At 37.7% G+C, this 25,245-nt stretch overlaps 1 protein-coding gene across 1 annotated transcript; it reads right to left on the reverse strand.

Moving 5' to 3' along the window:
* Positions 1 to 78: 78 nt before the first annotated feature.
* IL7R (interleukin 7 receptor) lies at positions 79 to 24,982 on the reverse strand. The gene is made up of 9 exons (XM_080803774.1): positions 24,784 to 24,982; positions 20,728 to 20,866; positions 9,465 to 9,622; positions 6,056 to 6,213; positions 3,703 to 3,865; positions 2,687 to 2,780; positions 1,714 to 1,789; positions 1,071 to 1,314; positions 79 to 927 (listed from the first exon to the last, which is right to left on the reverse strand). Exons 1-9 carry the CDS (start codon positions 24,863 to 24,865, stop codon positions 644 to 646), a joined length of 1,398 nt encoding a protein of 465 aa, XP_080659900.1. The 5' UTR covers positions 24,866 to 24,982; the 3' UTR covers positions 79 to 643.
* Between the last annotated feature and the right edge of the window lie 263 nt (positions 24,983 to 25,245).

The following is a 25,245-nucleotide window of genomic DNA, read 5'->3' on the forward strand; positions in this document are numbered from 1 at the left end:
GGCTGGCCATGGTAGTTCACATACTACATGACCCTTTCTTTCTCTTAGCTTTTTTTTTTTTTTTTTTTTTTTGGTGGCCTTGTCCCCATGTGTCTGGGAAACTCCTGGCTTATGCTGCTTGTCCTGGAATGAGTATTTATAACTTCCCCTTTCACTTTCAAAATGACCCAATTTGGACAATAAATTATACAGTCATCCTGTTCCATATTATTGAAGTTTGCCACTTGTAAATTGAACGACCCCTAATCAAGGAGAAGGTACATGGCTTGAGGGGCGGTGGGCACAGTTAGATGCCAACCATCAAACCCCATGCTGAGGGGGACCAAAATGGACAAGTTATTTAACGTCTCCAAGCCTCAGTTGCAGTATCCATTAGAAAAGAGAATAATAATAATAATAACAATAAACATTGCGCCAGTGCCTGAGATTACCATGAGGATGCAGGGAGACAAGGTGTGTAGAGCACAGGACACACAGCGAGTCCTAGTAATGAAAGATATCATCCCTCTGTCTGCCCTTGCCTTCTTCCTGCCTTACACCCCCCTTTCCCCTCTCCTCCACCCTTTCTTTCATTCTTTCCTGCTTCTTTTTCTTTCTGAAATAATGGAATAATTTGGGTTGCCTGCAGCAGAGTGCTCCTGCCTCAAGCCAAATGATCCTGGAGTGGGGAGGAGTGGTCCAAGCTATGTTTCTGAATCCTGTAGATTATACGGAGGGCTGGCATAAATTTTGTCTTCTTTGTCCTATGAGGGAAAGTAAGTAGGAGCTCAGTCATCTTGGTCTTCATGGTTCCAGTCCTGCATTTCTGACAATTCACTGGTTTTGGTAGAAGCTGGACATGGTGACATATGCTTCTTCCTGACTTGATCCCAAGGAAGTGAGCCCGGGCTGTCCCCGGACAGCTGGGTTCAGTGTCAGGATTCCTGGCTGGAAAGGAAACGGAGTGGGCCCAGTACTATTTGTAGTTCCAGACCCAAGCAGCAGGCCCTGGTACATACGAAGCCCATTCTTGCCACCTTCCCTGCAGTCTGGGGACCTGGAAGAAGGTTGCACAAGGGCGTCACACATACCGATGCTCCCATCCAGGGTTCCAAAGGGTGAATCTCCTCTGAAGGTTTTTGGGGTGATGACTGCATGCTCTGATGGCCAGACGGGGCCCTGCATACCCCCTCGAAGCCTTTGTCTTTCAGTTTCATCGAGTTGTGGAGAAGTGTCTTGCAGAAAGCTCTCTGCTTCATCTCTAGCTTGAATGCCATCCACCTTATGAATCTGGCAGTCCAGGAAGCTTTCAGGGTTGAAACTCACATTCAAATTCTGCACCAAAAAAGAGAGAAGGCATGGAGAGTGCTCCAAAGGGACACACAAGCAAAGGTTCAGTTCATGGAAGGATGTAAAGAACTTTCTGACAGGGGTCTACCAGAGAATGTTGGAGAACTACCCACATGTTCTAGTTGACTCTGCCTCTGGAAACGCTCTGACACATCAAGGTCTAAAGGGACTGGCTATGTCCTCCACCCTGGGAGATTTCTGAAACTTTTATCTCATTTTAGTTTCCTACCTCTAGGGTGGTACAGCCAGGATCTCATGAGGGACCCTAGTCATGGTATGCACAAAAGACCAAAACTTGTTGTTCAACTATTCTCTATCCTGCAGTATCATTCTTGGGTACTGGGATGCCTCTAACATTGTGGTAGAAGCGCCAGAAGCCCTCACCTTTTTGGGTTTCTTGCACAGTTGTTCCAGAGTCTTCTTATGATCAGGGAGGCTGGGCCACACAATGGGTTTAATTCTGAAATGAAAGAACATTGAGAGAGAGGAAATGAATGGTGTGGGAGCATGCACAGTAGGTCTTTCCATTCATTCTGAGCCAGAAATCAGAAGAGTGGATTTCTAGTCTTGGCTCTGCTACAACTAGGTGGGTGAGATTGCGTAAGTGACTTGTTTTCCCTGGGCCTCAGTGTCCTATCAATTCACAGAGGGGTCATTGTCAGTCATCTCTGTGAACACCGTGGGGAGAGAGCCCTGGGGAAGAGGAACAGTGAAGTTTGGCAATGATGTAGCTATGAAGCCAACATTCACCCTGTTCATCTACCCCTAATACAATTGTTGTTATCTTATTCCTCCTCTCTACTGGCAGCGACTCCTCTGCTCTTGTTCTGGTGGAGATGAGGAATATTTTCTAAGTCACCCAGGGAAATTGCTCTAAGTTGTTCTTTTTCAAGTTGGAGTCTTATGAGAATACATGGCTCTGTGCTGTGGGCAGCTTTCTAGAACATTAATAAGGTATGTGCCAAAAACATCATTTTTATAATGAAGCCAACATGGCTCTGTCATGGGGTAGAATGCAAAGCCCCATAAAGTCATGTTCTGAAATTCAAGCTTTCAAATATGTTCTGCATTTTCCCTGGGTACCCTCAGCCGCCCAGACATTTTGGAGGCATACTTCCTACTCTGTTAGGAGAAAAAGTTTGGGAGGAGGGTTTGCCCTGTGTCAAATTTACATATTTTCATCCCTTATGAAGTTAATGGCTGAAATTCAACAGTGCCCCTGGCTGGGGAGGAATATGGGCACTGTAATTTCAGAAATGCCTTATTCCCCTTTGTAGTTTTTTCATCAATAAATAGGGTTAGAGCTCCAACTGCCTGGGACCCCATGTAACCATCCTCTTTATTAGTTAAAGTTCACCTTTTTTTCCATAATGCACAGGCCAAGATGACCATCAGAGCCACAAAGAAGAAACTCAGAATGCTAATAGTTAGTAAAACAGGATCCATCCTCCCTGGAATGCAAGGATAGATCTTGGTTAGCAATCATTAACCACGTAGTAGGGGAAGCTTTCAGGGTGCTTTGAATTTATTTAGTAACTTAGGGCCATCTATTATTTCTTCAAAGTTACTTTACGGTGAATAGGATGATGTACTAGATTTATAAACTAAGAATTTTGGTTTCTGTAAGTGGCACTGAACTGGGTGACCAGGTCTAGAACATCTGTCACTTGAAATATAAAAGTGACAGGCATTAAGCTGCCAGAACTCTCTCCCAACTCCCACCACCAAGAGAAGGAAGCCCAGTAGGAGAATGATGAGGTGGATTCTCTATACTGAAGACTCGGCAAATTCCAGTCTGAGAATGGGAGTCTGGGATGGCAGAACAGTTCCCCTCATACCTCAAAGATAAGATATGTGTGCAGTGTTTTTGTTCCTCAGGGGCCTGCCTGAGCCATGTTCTTTGTTTTTTTTCTGGCCATTCTTGCTTCCTAGACCATGTGGGTATCTTTGTTATTCTGAAAAAGGAGGCATGGAAGAGCAGCATTTGGTTGCCCGTCTTCCATCACCACAGGTGTTCCCTAGAGGTGCTTTACAGAGACCAGCCACTGGAATTCCAGTCTAAATTGGTAAAGTGGAGGTAGTAGGTGGGCATTTTGTTCAGAATTAGCATCTCCCAAGAGCATCTATGTCAGTAGAGTCATTGATGATACCAGTAGAGTCATTTGATCAACAACTAAGGACCTTGCTCCCACCACTTCCTTGTTCCTCACCAAAGGGGCAAAGATGGCAGGTCATTCTATAAAACTGTAAGAATGCCCTCAGGGGAGTCCTAACTTGTGGGTTCATTTAGCCTCTCTGGCTCTCACTCCTGCTCACACACTTTGACATGCAAAGCCTTATGAAGGGCACAAAGATTCTGCAGTCACTTCCCACCTGTGATCTCTGGTGTTCTGAAGTGGAAGGTTGGACTCCATTCACTCCAGAAGCCTTGAAAATAGTTGGCATTTGGGATGGACCGGACTTTAATCTCATACATTGCATCAGGTTGTAGTTTTCTCTGTAGGAGTGTCAGCTTTGTATTGGATATGTTCACATGCTAAAGAATAAAGTACGCCGTTACATGTCTAGGATTGAAAAAGAAGTGCTACCCAGATCCCCTGAATCATTTCAAGTTGAATGTCTTCAGTCACATGGATACTCTCATTAGGAAAAGAAGCTATGACATGGTGAAGACCATGTGTGAGCTCCTAAATGATGCTACCAGGGTCAAGGAGGGCAACAGTACCATAAGTCTTTGTTCAGGTGAGCTGGGCTCTCCACTCCAGGGGGATATAAATCACTCCCAGGCTTCCACCTTCCTTTCTATACTTTAATTTCTTTTTTCCCATTTCCCCCCATTTCACATTCCAAAAGGAAATAAAAGGGAATGGTAAGGTTAGTGAGCAGGAATAATTTCTCTCTAGAAAATATACCACTCTATATTGTAGATAGCAATATAGAGACAATAGTATCTTCAAAAATGTGTATTACCCTTAAGGAAAAAAAAAGCATCTTTCAATTTGATCAATAAAAAGTTATTATTCCATTGTTACTTACATTTATACTTATTCAATTATTAGTTCTCATGTATTTATTGAATTTATATATTTCTAATTTATGAGACATTTCCAAGTTTCTTGCTAATTTTTCTATTCTACATTTGTCCTTTCCTTAATGATTTATAAGACCTCTTTATATAGGAAAGATATTAACTATCTGTCAGTTGTATATGTGGCAATTTAATCCTACTTTCTAATTTCTAAATTGCCTAATGACTTTGATTATTTTATGTGCTGACATTTATAAGCCTTTATTTTTATGTAGTCACACGTATCAATCTTTTGTCTTCTTTTACTGCTTTTATGCTTAGAATATTCTTCCTCATCTCAAGATTATATAAGAATTTACCTATATTTTCTCTACCTTGTTTGTAGTTTCACTTTTATACAATTTCCTTAAATCATCTTTTTATTTTATTATTTTTTTTATATGGAGCAAGTTAAACATTTAACTTGAGTTTTTTGGCAAGTAGCAAACTGACTGTCCTGCTATCATTTATTCAAGATCCTTCCTTTCTTCACTACAGTTGTTTTTCCATTGGTGCATTTTCAGATGAAGGTTCAAGAGGGCAGGATCAAGGTAGCCTAGTTTGTGGGGTGGATGGGTAGAAAGACAGAGAAGGCTGTTTAGGGCAGACATTACACTTAATATAAGTACTGTACAGCAACATGCTGTGGAAAAAGAAGGCTAATCCTGGCCTGAGAAAAGGGAAGAGTATGGGTAAGTAGACACTCTTCACCTTGAGAAGGAGAAGCCATCATTTGGTTTTTGTCCATGTGGTACAAAAAAGACAGAAGTTAAGCCAGTAGGCTAAGAGGAACCTGAAAATTTGGGACACTCTACTTTTCTCCTGTCTTCCTCAAGACAAATTTCAGGGACAGCTAGACCATTCCAACAACAGTAACTCATAGAGTCTAAATAATCCTCCAAATTATGATACAAATGAATCTTGTTACTAAGCAGATGAAGAACTCAGGCTTTTAAAAAACTGAAGAAAAATATTCCACTCGCTTCCTTACTTCAGGCTGATTCCACAACTCCTGTGACCCAGACTGTGGCTATGACTTGGTCATGGTTTTTGCCTGATTTGCCTGTGAGAGTTGTGTACTTTTTGAGACCCCCAGATAAAGAGGATAGATTCTGTCTTAATCTATATTGTTAATTCAACAGCCTAATTTAGAAACATTATAAAAAGAAAAAAATAGAGCAAGAAAAAAAAAATTAGAGCTAGAATGGGATGGCCCCGAGAAGACCTAGGTTTTGTGGAACCTGAAGCTTCTTTCAGGAAAAGGTACATTTTGTTTTTTAAAGATTTTATGTATTTATTTGACAGAGAGAGATACAGCAAGAGAAGAAACACAAGGAGGGGGAGTATGAGAGGGAGAAGCAGGCTTCCCGCCCAGCAGGGAGCCCAACCTGAGCTGAAGGCAGAGGGTTAACGACTGAGCCATGCAGACTCCCCAAGAAAAGGTATATTTTGACCACAAAATTGCTAGGGGCCCTCCCCAGGTAAATTCACCTCTGGGACAATGAAATTTATAACATTAAGAAGTTTTTATTTTATAGTTTTATGTAAGTGTTTTAAATTTTGTGTATTTTATGTAAATTTACTTATGAAGTATATTTATATATACATCTATACATCTTTATGAATGTTGTAATGGATAAATGTGGGTAATCTACATACCATCCAGTCATTTTCATTTTTTTCCTGGCGATAGGCCACCTCATGCATTAATTCTTTCACATACTTCTTCTGTGAATGAGATGTGTTAAATGTCACCAGAAAGTCATTTGCTCCCTCTCTATAGATGACTCTTATGTCAAAAGGAGCCTCAGGTTTAACTGGAAAGGAAAAAGAAAGGAGGTCAGTCTATAGGGGAGTCAAGAAAATAATTATACTTTTTAAAATTCATCTACTCTGAAAAGCACATTCTTTTTCTGAGTGAGTAACTGGGCCACTGTTGAGAAAACCGTTTCTTTTTCTTCCTGATTCACAGCCTGACTACACTTTTCAGCCTCCCCAGCCGTTGGGTGTGGTCTTGTCAGCAATGTGGGTGGAAGTGATGTGCACCATCTCCCATCCTGGCCCAGGAACCTTACATGTATGGCCCTATGCTTATTCCCTTTCTAACACTTGGACATTATGTTGAAGACAATGGAACCACAGAATGAACTCTGAATATTGCTTGGAGGAGCATCAACCACAGATTAGAAGTACCTATTTTGGTTCTTACGTGAGCAAAAAATAAACTTTTGGTGTTTGAGATATCATATGTTTTAGGGCTTATTTGTTATAGAAGCTAGTGCCAATTCTACACTAAAACATATTCTCTTTGCCTTTTGAAACTAGAGAACTTGTTAATAACTAGCCCCCAAACAGGAGTATTTGAACTTTGAGTACTCATTATTCTAATAAAATCAGATTGTAGGCTGGGAGACCTGCACATCTCAGCTATATAGAAGTTGAGTGTCTGCCTCCTGGCCCTAAGCTCATAACTTCTGGTGTGACTTCAGTCTAGTTTGTATTGGCTCTAAATTCTTCTCTGGTCTCTTCCTTCTGCCTGCTTGCCATGCAAAGTTCCTCTTAGGATCATGTGCACCATATATGAAATGCTATTGAGGGAGATAGGTTTTATTCTAGGCAAAACGATCCCAGAGAAACGTACTAAATTCTTTGAAAAGCATGCGTGTCAGGTGCCCTCTCCACCATTGTCCCGGGGCTATCCTGTCTTGGGTTCTTAGCTACTCTATCGCCAAAGCCTGGGATGTTAGTTGTCTAAAGATGGGACAGCCACTTTTTTGCATGGCTGATCTCAGACAGAGATGGGGAGCACATAGGCTAAAATCTAAGCTAAACCTACTGTTAATGAGAGAGTATGTGCTCATCAAACTCTTACTCTGTAGACTGAGCTGGAGACTAAGCTACCTGATTTGGGCTTTAAGACCGACTTGCTGACCCAGTAAAGTGAACTCATGTGGTGGAATTTGGCTCACTTATTGTAGTCACTTGCTCAGAGTGGTAACCACCCAAGATTTTCCTGCATTGCCCCAGAGATCCTGAAAAAGAGGAAGTGTCTCCTTTGCCCTTCGATGTCTTGTAAAAGAGGAAGTTTATTCTTTTTTACTCTTAGATGCACTATAGAAAGGGAAGGTGCCCAGGGGGAACAAGGGGAAAGGCAGGTGGGTATAAAGAAACAGACCAACAGAGAATATTGTCAACATTTTCACGTGCCAAGTCAGTTCCTACTCTTCATTCAAGAGAATAATTAAGATTCACCTTCTCAATGAAACCTCTGACCCTGAATTCCTTGCCTCATTCCCATCTCCCAAGGACTCCCAATAAGGGAAGAACAAACTGATATTGATTATACACCTACTAAGCACCAAGTGCTTTAGTTACACAAACTTCCACCAACAATCCCTTATTACTGCTATACTGATGAGGAAACTGAGTCTTAGAGAGATTAATTAAGTTCAGGCTTCTATAAAATAGTTTGTTAGTATTTAAAGCCAATTCTGTCTGATTCTGAGGCTTGCTCTTCTCTAGCTTTTGTTTCTGTGCTCCATTATCTCATACTGGCTTGCCAGGTGTCCTCCAAATAGGTCTGTTTCTGGTCCAAAAGGTGCCTTTGAGCACATTAGAAAAAGTAGCTCATTTCTCAAGCAATATTTTTATAAATTAATTTATTCTGGAAACAATCTGAACAATAACAGATTTACCCCGCCAAGACTAATGGGAATGGAGGAAGCTACCCCTCTAGCCTTATCAGAGGGCCCAAACCTAAAGAAGGGGAAGTATGTGAGGGCCAGGTGGTTGCAGGGGAACTCTGGTCTAGGGCTCAATCAGGGACTTCCAGTTTAAATTCAATTCAATGACAGTTATGCCAATGAAATAAAACTTTAAGAACCAGAAGAAGGTGCTACTGAGTAATATGCCTCCACTATCTCTCATCCTGGTTGCTTCAGGGTGCTTTCTAAAACCCCAAGAGACTCCTAACTCCCACTTCACAGGGGCACATGCTACCAGGTGTAAGCACTACTGCTTTTTCCCCTTGGCCCCTCAGATGTGGTTTTTTAGATTTGTTTCTGCTGGGATATAGAAATTGGGCCTCTGAGAGAACTGGGTATGATTTGGGGATTCAGATGGACAGGGTGCCACCTGGAGTCTCTAAAATGCCAGGAGTCTGTCAGAAGACTGAGAATCTCTGCCTTTTCTACCTGCTCTCAGAGAAGTGAGAGATACATATTTGCAATTATGTGTGTGTGTGTGTGTGTGTGTGTGTGTAGTTGTGTATTTGTTTGTTTGTGTGCATATATATATATATATGTGTGTGTGCATATATATATGTATATATACATATATATATGCACACACACATATATATATGTGTAATTCCAGTGATGAACCTGTAGATACTATGCTCTTGCACAGTGCACACACTGACCATCCACCCATGACAGCCTAGTCTACAAATGACAAAACCCAACTTTCTTGTGTCCCATACTCATAATTACCTTGTTGTTATTATCTCCTTCTTAGCTTTCACATAGGTTGTGGCCTATGTTGCTGTGTGGCCAACATGCACAACCCTCTGCCTAATGTGTCTTTTTCACTGTCTCTGCCTTTTTTCAGGGTAATTTTTTACAGGTAGAACTTCTGCTTTTACTCTATATTTTACCAATTTAGTGAAGCAAAGCTGAGGTAGATTTAAAGTTTCTCACCTCCTTGTTGTCTCTAATGAATACTGCTCTCTTACCTTTAATTTTCTTTTTGGGTGCCAAAGAAGGGGTCAAAAATAGGGAGAGAAAGTGAACCATAGTATTTAAAACCAGCAAAAGAATGCATCTCTTCAATCACTTCGTCCAGTTTCCTCCTTGTGTATATTGTTTTATCTAATCTCCATAGGTTGAATAAATATGGGTAGTTATTATTCCATTGCACTGATGCACTGTAATAGGTTTAGACATTCTCCTACACCAAAGTCTGTCTGAGGTTTTGAAAATAACTTTATTTTTTTCCCATTACTTACAGATTATGACACTGAATCAGTGTCTTCATATATGCAACCATACCCTTATATATAACTTCTTACCTATTTTGACTATGTTCAATTTCTTGGAAGTTATGTTCTTTCCTCCAAGTTTCACATGTATTTTGCTGTCTCCAATGAGTAAGAATTTCTTTGTCTTAATGACATACATCTCATTCAGCTTATCAAAAGTCAGGCATTTGACATTCAAAAGGGCTCCACTGTAGAAACAAAAAGTGAATCCATCTTAAATCAAGTCGGAGTCTCTGTATACAATAGAGTAGCATTACATGGATATTTCAGTTGTGTGACTTCAACTCTGTCCATAGGTATGTGGATGCATAGATGCTTATGAGAGAGAGAGAGAGAGAGAATTAAATAATGTGGCTTCTTGCTATTGTCATACCTAGTGATATACTGAATCTCAAACAATCAAAGCATATTCATGAAAAAGATGGAAAATTCTTATTTTTAAACGATCAATCATTGAAAAAAAATACTTGTTTAGGTGAGAAGGTAATTGCTCTTTTTGATATCCTGCAGAAATAAATTGAGAAAAAACCTGTAAAGAAATATTGCCCCCAGAAAACTTAAAGGAAATGATACAATAGTCTAAAGAATTGTATACATAAAACCATACATACTTAATGGGTAATTTAGGGATTTTCAAAGGTAATTTTGACTGTGCTCCACTTTTACCTAATCAACAGACTTTAAAATCAACCCTTCTTCCCATGTTCCCTAGCTTAACACACAGTAGCCATGCTCTAGGAATTGAATTCTGTAACTTCCTCTTCCCAATTCAGATCAGACTTTCAGGAAACTGAGGAAGAGAGATTGTTGCCTACTGTACAACTAACATCAAAATCTCCACATTGAGGCACTGGGGTGCTCAATCAGTTAAGTGTCTGCCTTTGGCTTAGGTCATGATCCCGGGGTTCTGGGATTGAGCCCTGTGTTGGGCTCCCTGTTCAGCATGGAATCTGCTTTTTCCTCTCCCTCTGCCCCTCCCCCCCACTCATGCACACGCACGTGCACACAAACACATACTCTCTCTCTCTCTCTCAAATAAATAAATAAATAAATAAATATATTTTTTAAAAAGTTCCACATTGTACTTTTTAAATAAAAAGTATAAATTTGAGTTCCAGTAATAGCAGAACAACTTATGTCATACTAGCCCTGTAATATGTAACCATTATAAACCTTAGACAAGCTATTTTTTGGGAAATCCTACTTAAAAGCTTTAGAGAGTAACCAAAAGTATGCAGACATGAGAGGGAAATTAAACCTTTAAAAAGAGGTGGATGGTATCCTTGTTTCTGCTTTTTTTTTTTTTAAAAAAAAAAGCAGAGGCAATCCTCAGGTCACACTGTGATAGGCATCTAGAATATAATGGAAAGCCACAATTTTATTTTCTTGAGAAGTTAGAGGACTTGTCTGCATGGCTGGATATTTTTAATGGGGATGTATGACACCAGATCTGCATATAAACTTTGCTTATATCAGTGTATGTCCCTTTAATTGTCAAGTGTGGGAGAGACTCTAAGAAAAACATGGGTTAGCAATAGATAGATGGCTCTAGAAAGTACTGAAATGAGATTTTAGGTGCTGTCTCAAAATAAAAGAGAGTTTGAAGATTAATCTAGTTCTGTTAACCTACTAACAGAGGTAAAACTAACATTCAGCAGAGGAATTTAACAGAATCCAGAAAACCTGTTACCAATGTCTTTCATACATTCAAAAGCTACTACAATTGATGAAAAAAAGAAAAATGAGACCCATAGTCAAGACAAAAAGCAGTCAATGTAAAGCAGTCACTCTAAAGTGACCAGATATTGGAATTAGCAGAAAAGGACTTTAGAGCAGCTTTTGTAAATATGTTCAAGGGCTAAACAAAGAATATAGCCATAATGATTGAATAGATGTGTAATGTTAATGGAGCAGTGGAAATTGTAAAAGAAAACCAGATGAAAATACTGTAATGAACAAGTAAATCCAAAATTTGTAAAAACGCACTGAGGGTATTGGATGGGCTTAACAACAGATTGAAGATGGCAGAGGAAAGGGTCAGTGAACTTGAAGATAGAGCAATGACAAGTTTTCAGTCTGAAATAAAGAAATGGTCAGAGCCTATAGGATGATCTCAAGGGATAAATAAATATGTAATTAGAATTCCAGAACAAGAAAAGACAGTAGGATGGAAAACATAAAAAATAATGGCTGCAAATTTCCCAAGTGTAACAAAAATGTCTATTTTTAGGTTTAAGAAACTCAGGAAATCCAAGCAGGATCAATCCAAAAGAAACCACACCTAGGCACATCATGGTTGAATGGCTGAAAAACAAAGGCAAATAGAAAATTTTGAAAGTATCTAGAGAAAAATATCACTTCTGATCAAAAACTATGGGAACTGAAGACCCTGGAATAATACCTTTAAAACTCTGGAAGAGAGAAAAAAAAAGTGTCCACCTTGAAATCTCACATGCACAAAATATTCTTCAATAACTAAGGCCAAGTAAAGATATTTCCAGATAAATAAAAATTGAGATAATTTGTTTTAACTTCTTTAGACCAGAGGGCATTGATACCATAAGGGATTGCAGATCTATAGGAGACAACGAGGTGTACCAGAAAGGCTATACTTTGGTAAATATAAAAGACAATATATATTTCTTTTTTAAAATTAATTAAAGCTATATGAATGCTTAAAACAAATATTATAACATTATTGTGGCATTTATAATGTATGATAGATGTAAAATATATAATAATAGTGCATAAGATAGGATGTGATAAGTGAAAGTATATTGATGTATCATTACAAGTTTCTTAGATTTCATATATGAAATAATACAATATTAACTCTAAGTAAATATGATAAGGTTGAATATAGTTAACTATTAGAGCAATCACTAAGAAAAAGATATTGCCCAAAAGTACAAATAAGGAAGAAATTGAGTATCTCAATAGCTCTATTTCTTTCAGAGGAATTACATTTATCATCAACAAACTTCCTTAATAAGAAAACTCTATGCCAGATACTTCAATGTTGGTGACTTCTAGCAAATATTTAAGAAACATACTAAGAAAAGCATAGGTTAGCAATAGCTAGATGGCTCTAGAAAGAACAGAACTGAAAACTGAGAACTGTGCCAGTTCTACAGAAATCACTCTGGAAAATAGAGTAGAAACAGACTCTATCCAACTTATTTTATGAAGTTAGCTCAACTCTTGTACCAAAAGCTGGCAAAAATATCACAGAGAAGAAATTTACAGGTAAATGTCCCCCTAGAGTGTATATTGAAATTTCCTCAAGAAAATATTAACACATTGATGTTACTACTATGAGAAAGTAGGTCATATCCCAGGAAATCCAGGCAGGTTCAGCAATCAAATATGAATCATACAATTCACCATATTACCAGAACAAAAGTCATACATAATCTGATTATCTTAAGTAATGCAGATAGACATATGACAAAATTGAACATCCACCTATAATTAAAACTCTCAGCAATTAATAGAAGAACATTACCTCAACCTGATAAAGGAAATTTACAGAGTCTAGAGTTACTATCATATTTAATGGTGAAATTGTGAACGTTTCTCCCGTTGATAAGGACAAAACAGGAATAACCACTTTCACCACTTTTATTTATCAGAGTACTACTGTTTCTAGCCAGTGAGTAAGGCAAGAGGAAAAAGCAAACAAGAAGACACCCAGTTTGAAAAGGAAGAAAAAAACCTTTATTTGCAGACAGCATTATATAGCTTCTCCAACACAATTACAGGAACTAGTAGGGTGAATTCTTCAAGGTCAGAATATAAAAGACAATTATATTTCTATAAGCTAGTATCAAACAATTAGAAAATAAATTTTAAAAACAACTCCATTTATGATAACAATAAACATAAAATGCTTAGAGATAAAATTAATAGAGGATGTTCAAGACCTTTGCAATGGACATTATAAAACATTCCTCAGAGCTATTAAAGGATATCTAAATAAATGGAGTGGCATATTCAAGGATTAGCAAATTTAGTAGTGAGAAGATAGCAAATTCCCCCAATGTAACATATATAATATTAATCAAAATCTCAGCAGGACTTAAAAGAAAAAAAACAAGCTGATTCTAAAATTTATGTGGAGATATAAAGAGCTCAGAATACTCAAAACAACATTGAAAAGGTAGAGCAAATATGGAAGATTCAGAGCAGATGATTTCAAATTTACTATAAATCTATGATAATCAGGCTACTTTAGACCTGGCATAAGACTAGATAAATTGGGGCACATGGATGGCTCAGTCTTTTGTGTCTTTGGCTCTGGTCATGATTCCAGGGTCCTGAGATCAAGCCCCGAACTGGGTTCCCCGCTCAGTTGGAAGTCTGTTTGTCTCTCTCCCTCTGCACCTACCCCCCTGCTCATGTGCACACTCTCTCTGTCTCTCTCAAAAATAAATAAATAAAATGTTAAAAAAAAGAATCAATAACTTGATCAACAGAAAGTGTAGAGTTCAGAAATAGACTTGCACATAGAAGTTTAACTGATTTTCAATACAAGTGCCTTATCAATATGATGGGAAATAGAAAATCTTTTCAGCAGACTGTCTTGAAACAACTGAATAAATATATGGAAGATATGAACCCTAATCTCATGAAAAATTAATTAGATATGAATTATAGACCTCAATTTAAAGTTCAAACTATAAAATATCTAGGAGAAAACATACGAAAATATCTTTCTGACTTTGGGAGTGGACAAAAATAGTATTGACACACACAAAAATTAAACATAAAAGAGAAAAAAAGACATATTGGACTTTTATCAAAATGAAAGCTTCTTCCTCATTGAAATACACCATTAAGAAAATGAAATGACAAGTTACACACTGGCAAAAAATAGTTGTAATCCGTATATCTGACAAAGGAATTATATCCAGAACATACAAAGAATTCATACCCATCAACAATAAAAGGATAAATAACTCAGTAAAAAAGACAAATGGCTTTAGCAGACACCTGCCACAAGAAGACATACAAATGGCCAGCAACTACTCAGAAAGATGGTCAACATTATTTGTTATTTGAGAAAGGTAAAGAAAAATCACGAGATACTGTTTCCAAAGCCACATGTTGGAGACGATGTGTAGCTCTCACATTTTGTTGGTTGATAAGTAGAATGGTATAACCACTTTGGAAAACTGCTGGACAGTTTCCTACAAAGTTAAACACACACCTACCCTATGATTCAGTGATTCCACTATGGTTTTTACCACAGAGAAATGAAAGTGTGCATTAACAAACACATCTGCAAAATAATTTAGTAGCAGCTTAAAAAAATAATAGTCTCAAATTTGAAAAATCTCCAGTGTCCGTCAAGAGGAGAAAGGATTCAAAGCTTGTGATGTATTCATGCAGTGGAATTAATAGCAGTTGAAAAGATGAGCTCTGATACATACATCAACATGGGTAATTCTTGAAAACATTTTGTTGTGTGAGAGAATTCATATAGAAAAGAGTAAACAGTATGTCATTCCATTTATAAGAACTATTGGAAACTGGCAAAACCAGGGGGGTGATAGATTGCTCACATGGGATGAATGGCTGAAAGGGGACAGGAGGGATCCTTCTAGGGTGAAAGAAATGTTCCATATTAAGAAGGAAGCAAAATATGTATTCTCATTGTAAAAATAATTAAGCAATGAAGAATAAAAATAAAAGTACTCATTTTCTTCCTTCCTCAACCCTCAATTTAATGTCCCTCTCCTGTGATAAACATGGTTACCAATTATTTTTCTCTACATGCATTTCTAGCCAAATAGCCCTGAATAGCAGTATAGCTGGCTCAAATTTGAAGTGGGGATAGTGGCAGAAAAATAAAGGCTTTGTACAGATTTGCTTACAGGGAAAGAATTCTTCTAAATAACAAGTTATTTTTTAAAAAGATCATAGGGAGTATCTTCTAAAAAGATCTTTTACTATCTACAATCCAGAATGTGTTGGTTTTCTTTGGGAAACTGGATGTGGGTGTACTTATCTTAACATGTGCTCAAGTGAGCCCTCTCTGGGATTGTTCTTGGACTCTGAGCAGAAAGAACATGTTTGTGGCTTGGGATGAGGTGGGCATTGGGTTAAAATCTGAGAAGGATGCCTCAGCTTTAGGGGCAGAGTCTCCCAGCTCTGGGTTGCTGTGATCTTTGAGTGACTGGTTATGCTTCTGCATTCAGACAAAGATAGAGATGGTTGAAGAAATTTTAAGTTTATTAATTGGCTAAATATATTTACTACTTGTGGCACCTTCCTTAAAATTGTCCCACCCCCAATTATAGTTTTTTTGTTGTTATATTTTAAGGTATGCAATTGTTTTGGCTTTGTGTGTGTGTGTGTGTGTGTGTGTGTGTGTGTGTGTGTGTATGTGTGTGTGTGTGTTGGACTTTCTAGAGAGCATATCCTTCATTGAGGTTTTTCCCCTTGGGGTAGAGTAAATATCAAAAGCAAATTTTTAAGTTAGGCCAGATGGATTCCAGGGCACAAACTTGGGACGAGTGTCACATGGAAAGTTCTGAAGATGGCAATGCATCATAATTAGATGAATAAGGATAGAAGGGGAGAATTGGAGTGGTATTGCATTTCTGAATTTTAGGTAAGACATGATGTGGAGAAATTAGAAAGATAATAGCTTTTAGTTTAGTCATCGAGTTTGGCATATATTTGTAAGTAAAGCATGGTAGAATATTCAATTATAAATTCTTAACAAGAAGCAAGTTCTTGGTATTGTTGGAAATTTAAGAAGAACCTAAAATGGTATTCTTGGTTCATTCCCACCTTTGGAGAATGAGATTAATAAGCAATGAAATAGAAAGGATTACCATACGGTTGGTTTGTGAGCCTTGGCATCCTTTTAAGTGTCTGAATTCCAGGATCCACGCTATATGGAGGGGAAGCCATGCTAGGAGATAAGAAAACCCAGTGGCCTACAGTGGACAACCTCACTTTGTGCCAGTGGCCTTGGCCTCAGGTGATTAGAGGAAACTTAGTGTCTTCCCCATGATTAGTTAAACTCAAGTCAATCCAATTGAATTTGAATTAACTTAACTAGGTTAAAACAATTTACTTGGTTGCTGAGTAGTTATTGCTAAGATTAGACATATTCTAGAACTACACTGTTCAACACAATAGCCACTACTTGGTATGTGGTTATTGAACATTGGAAATATGGCTAGTCTAAACTGTGATGTACTCTATGAAATACACAACAGATTTTGAAGATTTAGCATGCAAAAAAGAGTGTAAAATATCTCATTAATATTTTTATATTGATTGCAGGTCGAAATGATAATATTTTGGATATATTAACTTAAATAAAATATATTATTAAATTAAATATATTATTATATTAAATATGTTAATGTAAATTAAATTAATTTCACCTATTTATTTTTCTTTTTTTAAAATGTGGCTACTAGAAAATTTAGAATTACGTATATGGCTCAGATGTTTGTGGATTGCACTGTATTTCTGTCAGATAGAGCCATTTTAGGGTATTTTGGGGGGAGAAAAAAAAGCATTATAATTATCCAATGTTAAAATTAAACACAGAAACCAAACTTGAATATTCTCTGGGCAGAGAGAATAAGTTAGTCATGTAAGCAAATGTTTTAGCTTACTTTGTAAGACAAGCAAGATTAACTTAACCTTGGTGACTTCTTGCTTATGCTTCTGACAATCACAAGCAAAACTTAAATCATTTGCCAAAATTGATAGGAGGTAACCACTAACCAGTTTCCATTCAGTTAAGAAAATTCTAACATTATAGCAAAGCACTGTAAAGAATAAACCTTCATCGCCTTTACACTATATAAGTTGCTTTATAACAATATATCTCTAAGCCTCATTCCATATTTTAGTTTAAGTGCTCCTGGTTTGCAAACTTTTTGGTACATGCACAATAAACTCTCAGAAATTACTACTTCAGTGATTTGCTGGCTTTACTTCTGTTTTTTGTTTGTTTTATTTGTTGGTTTGTTTTGTTGTTGTTGATGTACTTTTGACCTCAGGCTAACAAATTTGGGCCTGTAGGACCTTCCCGGGGGACCTCAACCCTAAGCCACTCACAAAAACCCTCTGTTTCTGAAAACAGGGAGAGGCTGTTGGGAAAACCATAGTGCCTGCCTCTCTACCCTGTCTCCAGCTTCCTAAATTTCCTGCAATCATGTCTGGTTTATCTGGATAAATGCATTTCTCCTGAGGGGGGCAGACAGGTATCTCCATGGAAATATTAAAAACAGAAACAAAAGCAAACTGTAGCTTTTATTCCTCATTTGGCCTTGAAAGATAGAATCAATCTCAGATATATTGAACAACTTTGAAAGTTAATATGGTTTACTGAAGAAAGAGTAAATTAATTACCTGACAGATATTGCTAGGTAATTCTAGAGGTAGATTTGGCAGGGTGCCTGTGTCACAGGTGGTAAATGATGAAACCAAGAGTGACGTATGTGAAGTGATATCTGTAGGTGGCAACTGGGAGTGAATGTGGTGCCCCCAAGAATGTGGGAATAAAGGAAATCTGTTGCCTTCTGAATGCTGACTGTAGAACTTACACAAACAGCTAAAAAGCAGGGTTCCCAATTCAAGTGCCTATGGTATCTATAAGAGTGGGCCTAACTTCTGGACTGAGATTTGAATGTCCACCCACAGAAGCAGCTGGAATTCTACTTTGTACTTGTGCTGTATGGGCCCACTATTATCAAACCTGATTTTTAAAGAGATAAACTAGATGTTTAAGTGCTGGCAGCTAATCCTAAAAAAATTAATAAGCACTTTAAAGTCTGAACCAAATAACCTTCATCTTAAAATGAACAAACAAACTCCTTTGTTTTACTTTGTATTTACTGAACAAACTTTTGATCACATTTTTAACGAAAATCAGTCTACACTGAGAATTAAGTGCCATTTACAGGTACTGACCATATGCCAAAAACCCCAATGAAAGGTGGTTGTTCTGATCAGAGAGCTTAAGTAACTCCTTGGTCACAGAGCTCCGTAAGGGTTGTTATTAGGATTCTAACCTAGGTGACTGTTTTTGGTGCTTCTGTTTTGTCATTCTAGGTACCTGCAAAGTGGTTAATGTTTTGGTGAATGAAAAATTTTCAGATCACCCAGTAAGAGTGGATTTATATTGATATACACCCTACTGGCCTTCTCTGTTTCTCTTCTTCCCCAAGACCAAGTCTCATAGGTCCTGAGTCCAGTATGAATATCTGTGTATCTATAATAATTGTTATCTACCACTGTGAAATCATCAATTGGCATGCCAGTAATCTAATCCTATGATTTTGGCTAATCCAAGTACATTCCTGAGAGGCGGATCCTCTCACTGAACACTAAGTCATTTGGTTTCTAACACTGGGAGATTGGTGGCCAGATCGGACAGGTGGTAAACTCACTTAGGAAAATGCCCCTAGTAAACTGGCAAATAATACCTGGTTTCTATCAACAATCTGAACTGTGTAAAGACCTCATCAGAAAGCACATTTTTGAGTCATTTCCAATTTCTTCTTTATTAACATTTCTTCTTTATTAACATTGGAACTTTCTATTCCAATAAAGTTCCAATAAATCTAGTTTCACTGGAAAAACAACCTAGCCTATCCAGCAAATATAGCACACCAGGTGACTTTGATTTGAGAAACAATGTCCCTGCTGGGCCTAGGAATTGCATGAGAATCCCTGTCAACATATACCTTTATAAAAACAGCTGGTCTCCAGGAGCACCTTAACCTCCTCATATTTGTTTCATGCTGCAAACCATGTCTTAAGACAATCCCTTTCCAACTAAAATATCTAAATCCAGTTGAAAACCCCCAACAGAAGCTGCTGACAGATTACAATATGACAGGAAAAAAAATCAAGAAATTTGAAAAAGGAAGTGGGCAAGTTTGTTCAAGTAGGCAAGGAAGTGGTGTAAGGAAAAGTGGCCAGAAAGGCCATCTCAGCCTCCCAAGGAGAAACTATGCAGCACGACAGTCCACCAAAGAGCTGAGTGGAAAACCCAACGTCAAACCTCTGTTGAGGGAGTTTTGTCCATAAAAATGAGTGGATGGTTTGAATGAGTTGTTTGGCTGTGTTGGTATAGTCTAGTTGCAGTAGAGATTCTGGACATTGAAGGTTGCTGTTCTTCTGATGATTTATTTCTGGAAAGTGTGTTAGAGAAGCGAACCTACAGAGACAGAGTGAGAACGCACTATGGAATTCAAGTCCAAGACCATTCTTCTCCAATGACTCCATCAGGAAGCACTGCATGAGCACATGCAGGAAAGCTCCTGTAATTTAATGTAACACATGTGATTTAGGGCTTGTCTAGACTTTGTATTAGAGGGGCTTGGCTGAAGGTCTACTGAGTTTAAGAAGCCCTCTTTTCCGACTGGTGGATCTTGACTTACTTTTTTTTCTAAGAAACTAATTAGGTCATCTGATATGAATTTGGAGATAACCCTAAGTTAGAATTTCACATTGGAGTATTTTTTTCAAGTCATCAGAGAGAGTAACCCTCAGCAACAAAAGATGGTTTGTGGAGGGAGAAGAAAGCTCCCTGAACTCTTCACCAAACTTTCAAACCAGAGAGAGACTTTCTCTTTTCCCTTGCCATTTCTCTGAGACCTCATGAAACCAAGAGCTGGGTTTTCCTGTGGATTTTTGGAAAATTGATACTGAGGGTATCATGTGAAGTGAAACTATGTCAAGAGAGTTGAAGTTAGGTCTGTACTCAGATTTTGTTATTTTAATGCTCTTTCCCCGTTACTTATTATATACTGCATGTGTCTTCTAATTAAATTATTAAAGTATTAAATTATCTAATCATCCAAACCTCCTTATGATTTAGTATATTTCATTTAACAGCTGAAGAAACTGAGGCATAGATGAGTTACATAACTTGCTTTAGGTTAAAAAACCAAATCCGTGCAGTATTGGGATCAGAAACCAGGTAACTGTGCTCCAGAGTGCAACAAAGCACTAGACTGTCTCATGTTGGACAAAGAAATCTGGGGGAGGAGTGTCCTAGGAAGGCAAGATTTAAACTCTGCCATGAAGTCAGGATTGTGAGGTCTCCAAGCTCCATCCCATCAGCTTGCTGTAGCAGCAAGGCCTGAAGGATGAACCTGTGAGAACATCTCTGCTGGAGTCTTTTGGTGAAGAACAGGGAGTTTCAGGAAGTTTTTGGAATCTATTTGACTTTAGTACTTGAGAATTAGGTCCCATACTCCCTCCTTTGCTAAGTAGCACATGAAAGGAGAGGCAGGATTTCTAGGCACCTCACCATATTTCGAGTTCCAGATTGGTGATATTGACGTCGGGGTCATCAAAAGCACAGGTCAGCAAGTGCTGGGTTCCATCCACTTCCAACTGACTGTAGCAAGAGAATGAATAGTCATCCAGTTCGGCATCTTCAAACTCTCCTGGGGAAGAACAAATCTGCAGCTGTTAATGAAGCAAATGAGTGCCTCCTTTTGAAATCTGGAGTGACATTAAAGAAATGGTAGCCTTTGGGGGCAGAAATGAAAGAATGATTATAGGTTTATTTAAAGAAGAAAAGCCCAAGGGAAAAGACAGAAAAACCAATGCTAATACCCAAACCGAAAAAGCCCAAACCCAAACCAAATTGATCTCTAGTGAGCACAGATTTTTCTAACAGGGAACAAATCATCACAATTACTAAATAACCTCCAAATATTTCTAAGTATTTCTGCTATTGAGTTAGTGCACCAGAGATCTAGAATAAAATATTAAGTATACTCTTTCTTTAGAATAAAATACTAAATATACTCTTTCTTTTTTTATACTGTTAATTTCTTTTGTTAAATGGTACATTTCAAATATGAGATACTTTATCTCCATTATTCAAATGCTACCTAATCTAGCCTTCGACTTTATCACTAATCTTCATTTATTTACTCCCAAGTATTTCTTTTTTGAATGAAGGAAAACGAGAACCATATCACAGTCAGAAGTTCACTTTTTAAGGGATAGCTTTTCCTTGCTTAAATAGGCATCCCAACCAAAAGTATAATTGATTATCTCCATTGTATGAATATTTATTTTAAAAAAATTTGTCTTAAGCTACTAAGACAAATGTGGTTAGAAAAAATTAGATTTGCCAGGACTCAGATCTAGTAGACCTTCGCATGAATCCTACAGGTACTGCTTCTGTAAGTATAAAGATCCTTCCTCTATAGATATTATATCTTAAAGACATCAGAATTCTGGAAGTATGGAGGGAACCAGAATTTTTTTTCAGCCACTTTTGGGCAGTACAATCTGTCACAGATAGTACTAAATTTCTTAGACTGGGTTGAGGACCCTAAGATTAAACAGACATTTTGTATATATATTTCACAGTATTTAATAAAAAAAATTGCCAGCAAATACACTTGGACTGGGACCTGAAAAAAATCCAGCGTAACTGAAGCCATTCTCAGAGTGGTCAAATGTGAGCCTGTGATGGCTTCCAGGTCCATCAATACAAGAAATTACTTTGACCCATCAACAACAGAAATTAGAATCTCTTAGGGTTTTAAGTAGGATATAGAATGTACTAAAATTAAACCCCAGTTGAGTGTCCTGAATGCAATGAAATGTAGAAACAGCATCTTCTTTATTTCAATAACTAAGTAGGTCTGTGAGAAATTTAGTAAAGCTGGTTGTGAGCGGACCAACTAGCTGAGTGACAGCTTGGTTCAGTTAAAGCCACAAATCTTGAAAAGCTAGATCTAGATAAGAGCTGTTGGCACTTCTCTTTCTGACCATTCCTAGAACCCACTAGGCTCACAATTCTGCCACTAGCAAAGACTTCTTATGTAATTTCAGCAAGGTATAGCCTTCTTCCTGATGACAGTTTTAAATAATGAGGGGAAACCCATCATTTAGGGCTCACCTTTTAAAACATGTTCATTCCTAATCTTATAGGACTAAGCTCTTATCTCCTAAGAACTGACTGTTTTCTCAGTGGAATGGTTCTAGGTGTCTTTAGCCTGCCTTTTACTCAGCAGTCCTCACTCTGTCTTGATGTTTTCTCTTCTATAAATCTTCCACCAATCCTATACAACAGAACCTACATTACTGTTTGGATTCAGGCTTTTGTGGATCAGCTTTGTCTCCAAAATTCTTCGAGATCAGTATAAACCAGAGAGAGAACACAGTCTAGCAGATGTTGAGCACCAGTAGAACAAAGCACTGCCACCTACCTTAGCCATCTGTCTGGTGGAATGAGTCTGATGTACATTTTCATACAATATACAAAGCACCAGTCATACAATTAAAGTGGCTATGTTTTGAGAAGCAGTTCATTGGCTCTTTAGCCAATAAAGTTGCTTTATAACCAAGAAAAGTTCCCCTCAACAACTTGCAAAATTGCAAGGCATTTTACAAAGAGAATATTATACTTGATCTAAGCTGAAAAATCCTTAGGTAAAGGTTATATACATAGTGGTTAAGGCCTCCGGCACCCACAGCTGGAGAGATAGGGGTTTAAATTCTTATTATTCTACTTTTTAGCTGTGGTTCTTGTCAGGTTACTCAACCTCTTTATGTCTCATTGTTTCAATATGGAAATTCACATTATTTTGAAGACTGATTGAACAAAATATATGCAAAGACTTAGCTTAAAACACAGTAAGCACCCAATAAAGGTTAGCTATGACTATCATCTTTATTGTTGTTGTTGTTGTTGTTTTTGAGAAATAAGAAATGAAAAGGTAAAATAAGAATTCTAATTCTGAAATATATGTGGAAAATTTGGGGGCTCCTTTGAAAAAGAATCCTATGTAAAAAGTATTATTACTATGGCTTGAAATTACTTAGAACTTTTAAACAGTGAGTTAACATATCCTTCTTTAAATGCTCACTATCTAAGCATATTTTTCTATAAAAATTTAATTATTTGAATATGTATTATAGACAAGACCATGTGGTTTAGAAATCTTCCTACTGAAAGAAATTAGTTAATTAAAAGCATAAATGGCTTGGATTTTTAAAAAATACCCCTTTCTTCTTTTGTTCATCCTTGTGGTTATCAAAGAATGAATCTTTCAACAAATAGCAGCTGATTATTATACACCCCAAACTGAAACGTGTTTTCAGATGATCAATGTGGATGAGTGGTTAGATCTCCTAAATCCATCTGAAATTTAAAAAGTTGAAGTGAAAACTCAGTTTTCAGTTAGAATTCTTATTTCTTTGGGGGGGGGGAAAGTATGGCCACCAGGAAGAAATAGAGGGAATAGATTATACTCTGAAGAGTAAGAATTAGGTGTTTCTTGCTAACCAGCTATCTGTGCAAACACTAGGCAACACTTTCAAATAATAATCATCCCCACAAAGAGCATACATGGTCACGCTGTGAAAAATGTCAGCCCTCTGATAATTCCCCTACTGAAAATATTCTAGGAATTTCCACCCTTAGTAAATACATGACTTGACATATCTAAGCTGAATCATTAGGCTGATGTATTTGATAACCTTGGTAAGAAAATCCTTTTTAACTCTTAAAGTGATAGGGCTTAATTATCAGAAACAAATGGGTGGTCCAAATTCCCAGTTGGCTCCTGTTGTGGCTGTTTTGCCTTTGTCTACAGTCCTGTTGTAATTACAACCTGTTTACTAAGTAGGCAGCACTGGCTTCTAGGTGTTAAGTATTTCAAGGATCCCAAAGATTATTATAGGATGATAAATTTGCCAATATGTAGAAAATTAAATATATTTCAATGAGACAACTCATTCAGATCTTTCTCTGTTCAGTTATTCAGTAAGAATCTCACATAAGTCTATCAAAAGTAAAGTATTTTGAAGAAATTCTCAAATACTCAATTCAAATACTGAATGTGTACATGTTCTAGACACTCTTTTAGGTGCTAGAGTTATGGCACTGGTGAATGCAGACAAAGCTGTTGTTTCTGGAAATTATTTTATCATGAAAGTCATGCTTTTGGAACTTCCTGAAAAGCTAAGCAAAAGAAATCTAGCTTGATTTTTTAACAAGGTAAAACTTCCTTGGAGACTCTCCAATAAGCACAACCATTGTGTCTATATGGGTGTTCTTTTTGTAAGAGTAGAGACATTGACCAACAATTAAGATCCACATTTAGAGAGTCAAATGCATTCTTCTCTGACAATTCTAAGACTTTATAAACCACCCACAGTATTGTCCCTAAGACCTCCCGTCCTGGTGGTTAGAACTTATGAAATGACTGAGTATGTGGTAAGGTCTCCAACTCCTTTCTATCCCAGTGTCCAGATCAGGTCTGTTAGGGATCTGAGTAACCTGAAGCATATGCTAGAGATAATCTGAAATCCTAAAGAAAAGTTAGAAATGACTCACCATTCTGTGCATAGCCACTTTCTCCAGAAACGGCTTGAAGTAAATAGAAAACCATACCAAAAGCTGTACCCAGAATCATCATTCTGAGAGAGAGAAAGAAAGGAGAGAGGAGGTGTGTGAGCCTATGTGTAGGAATGAATGAGAAAGAGCAGCAGTGAGAGAGACAGAGACAAATCTACAGCTTTAGCACTTTATACTTACTTAACCACAGACAGGGGGAAGTATAAACACAGCAAAAAAGAAGGCAAGTGCCAGAAACAGGAAGTCTGAGTAAAAGTATTGCTGTTGTAAGCAGAGGTAGCGGAAATGAAGGGATAGAGCCTTTGAATTATTGTGCCTCTTTGACATTCCTGTCAGCCCCCAGACTTATTCAGCTTATTCCAGAGTAAGGTAGCACATTCAAATCTAGCCCCAAACTACCTGAGACTAGAGTGTGAATAAGGTTCAATTAAAAAAAAAAAA

The sequence above is a fragment of the Martes martes genome (assembly GCF_963455335.1).
Source record: "Martes martes genome assembly, chromosome: 5".
NCBI lineage: Eukaryota > Metazoa > Chordata > Mammalia > Carnivora > Mustelidae > Martes > Martes martes.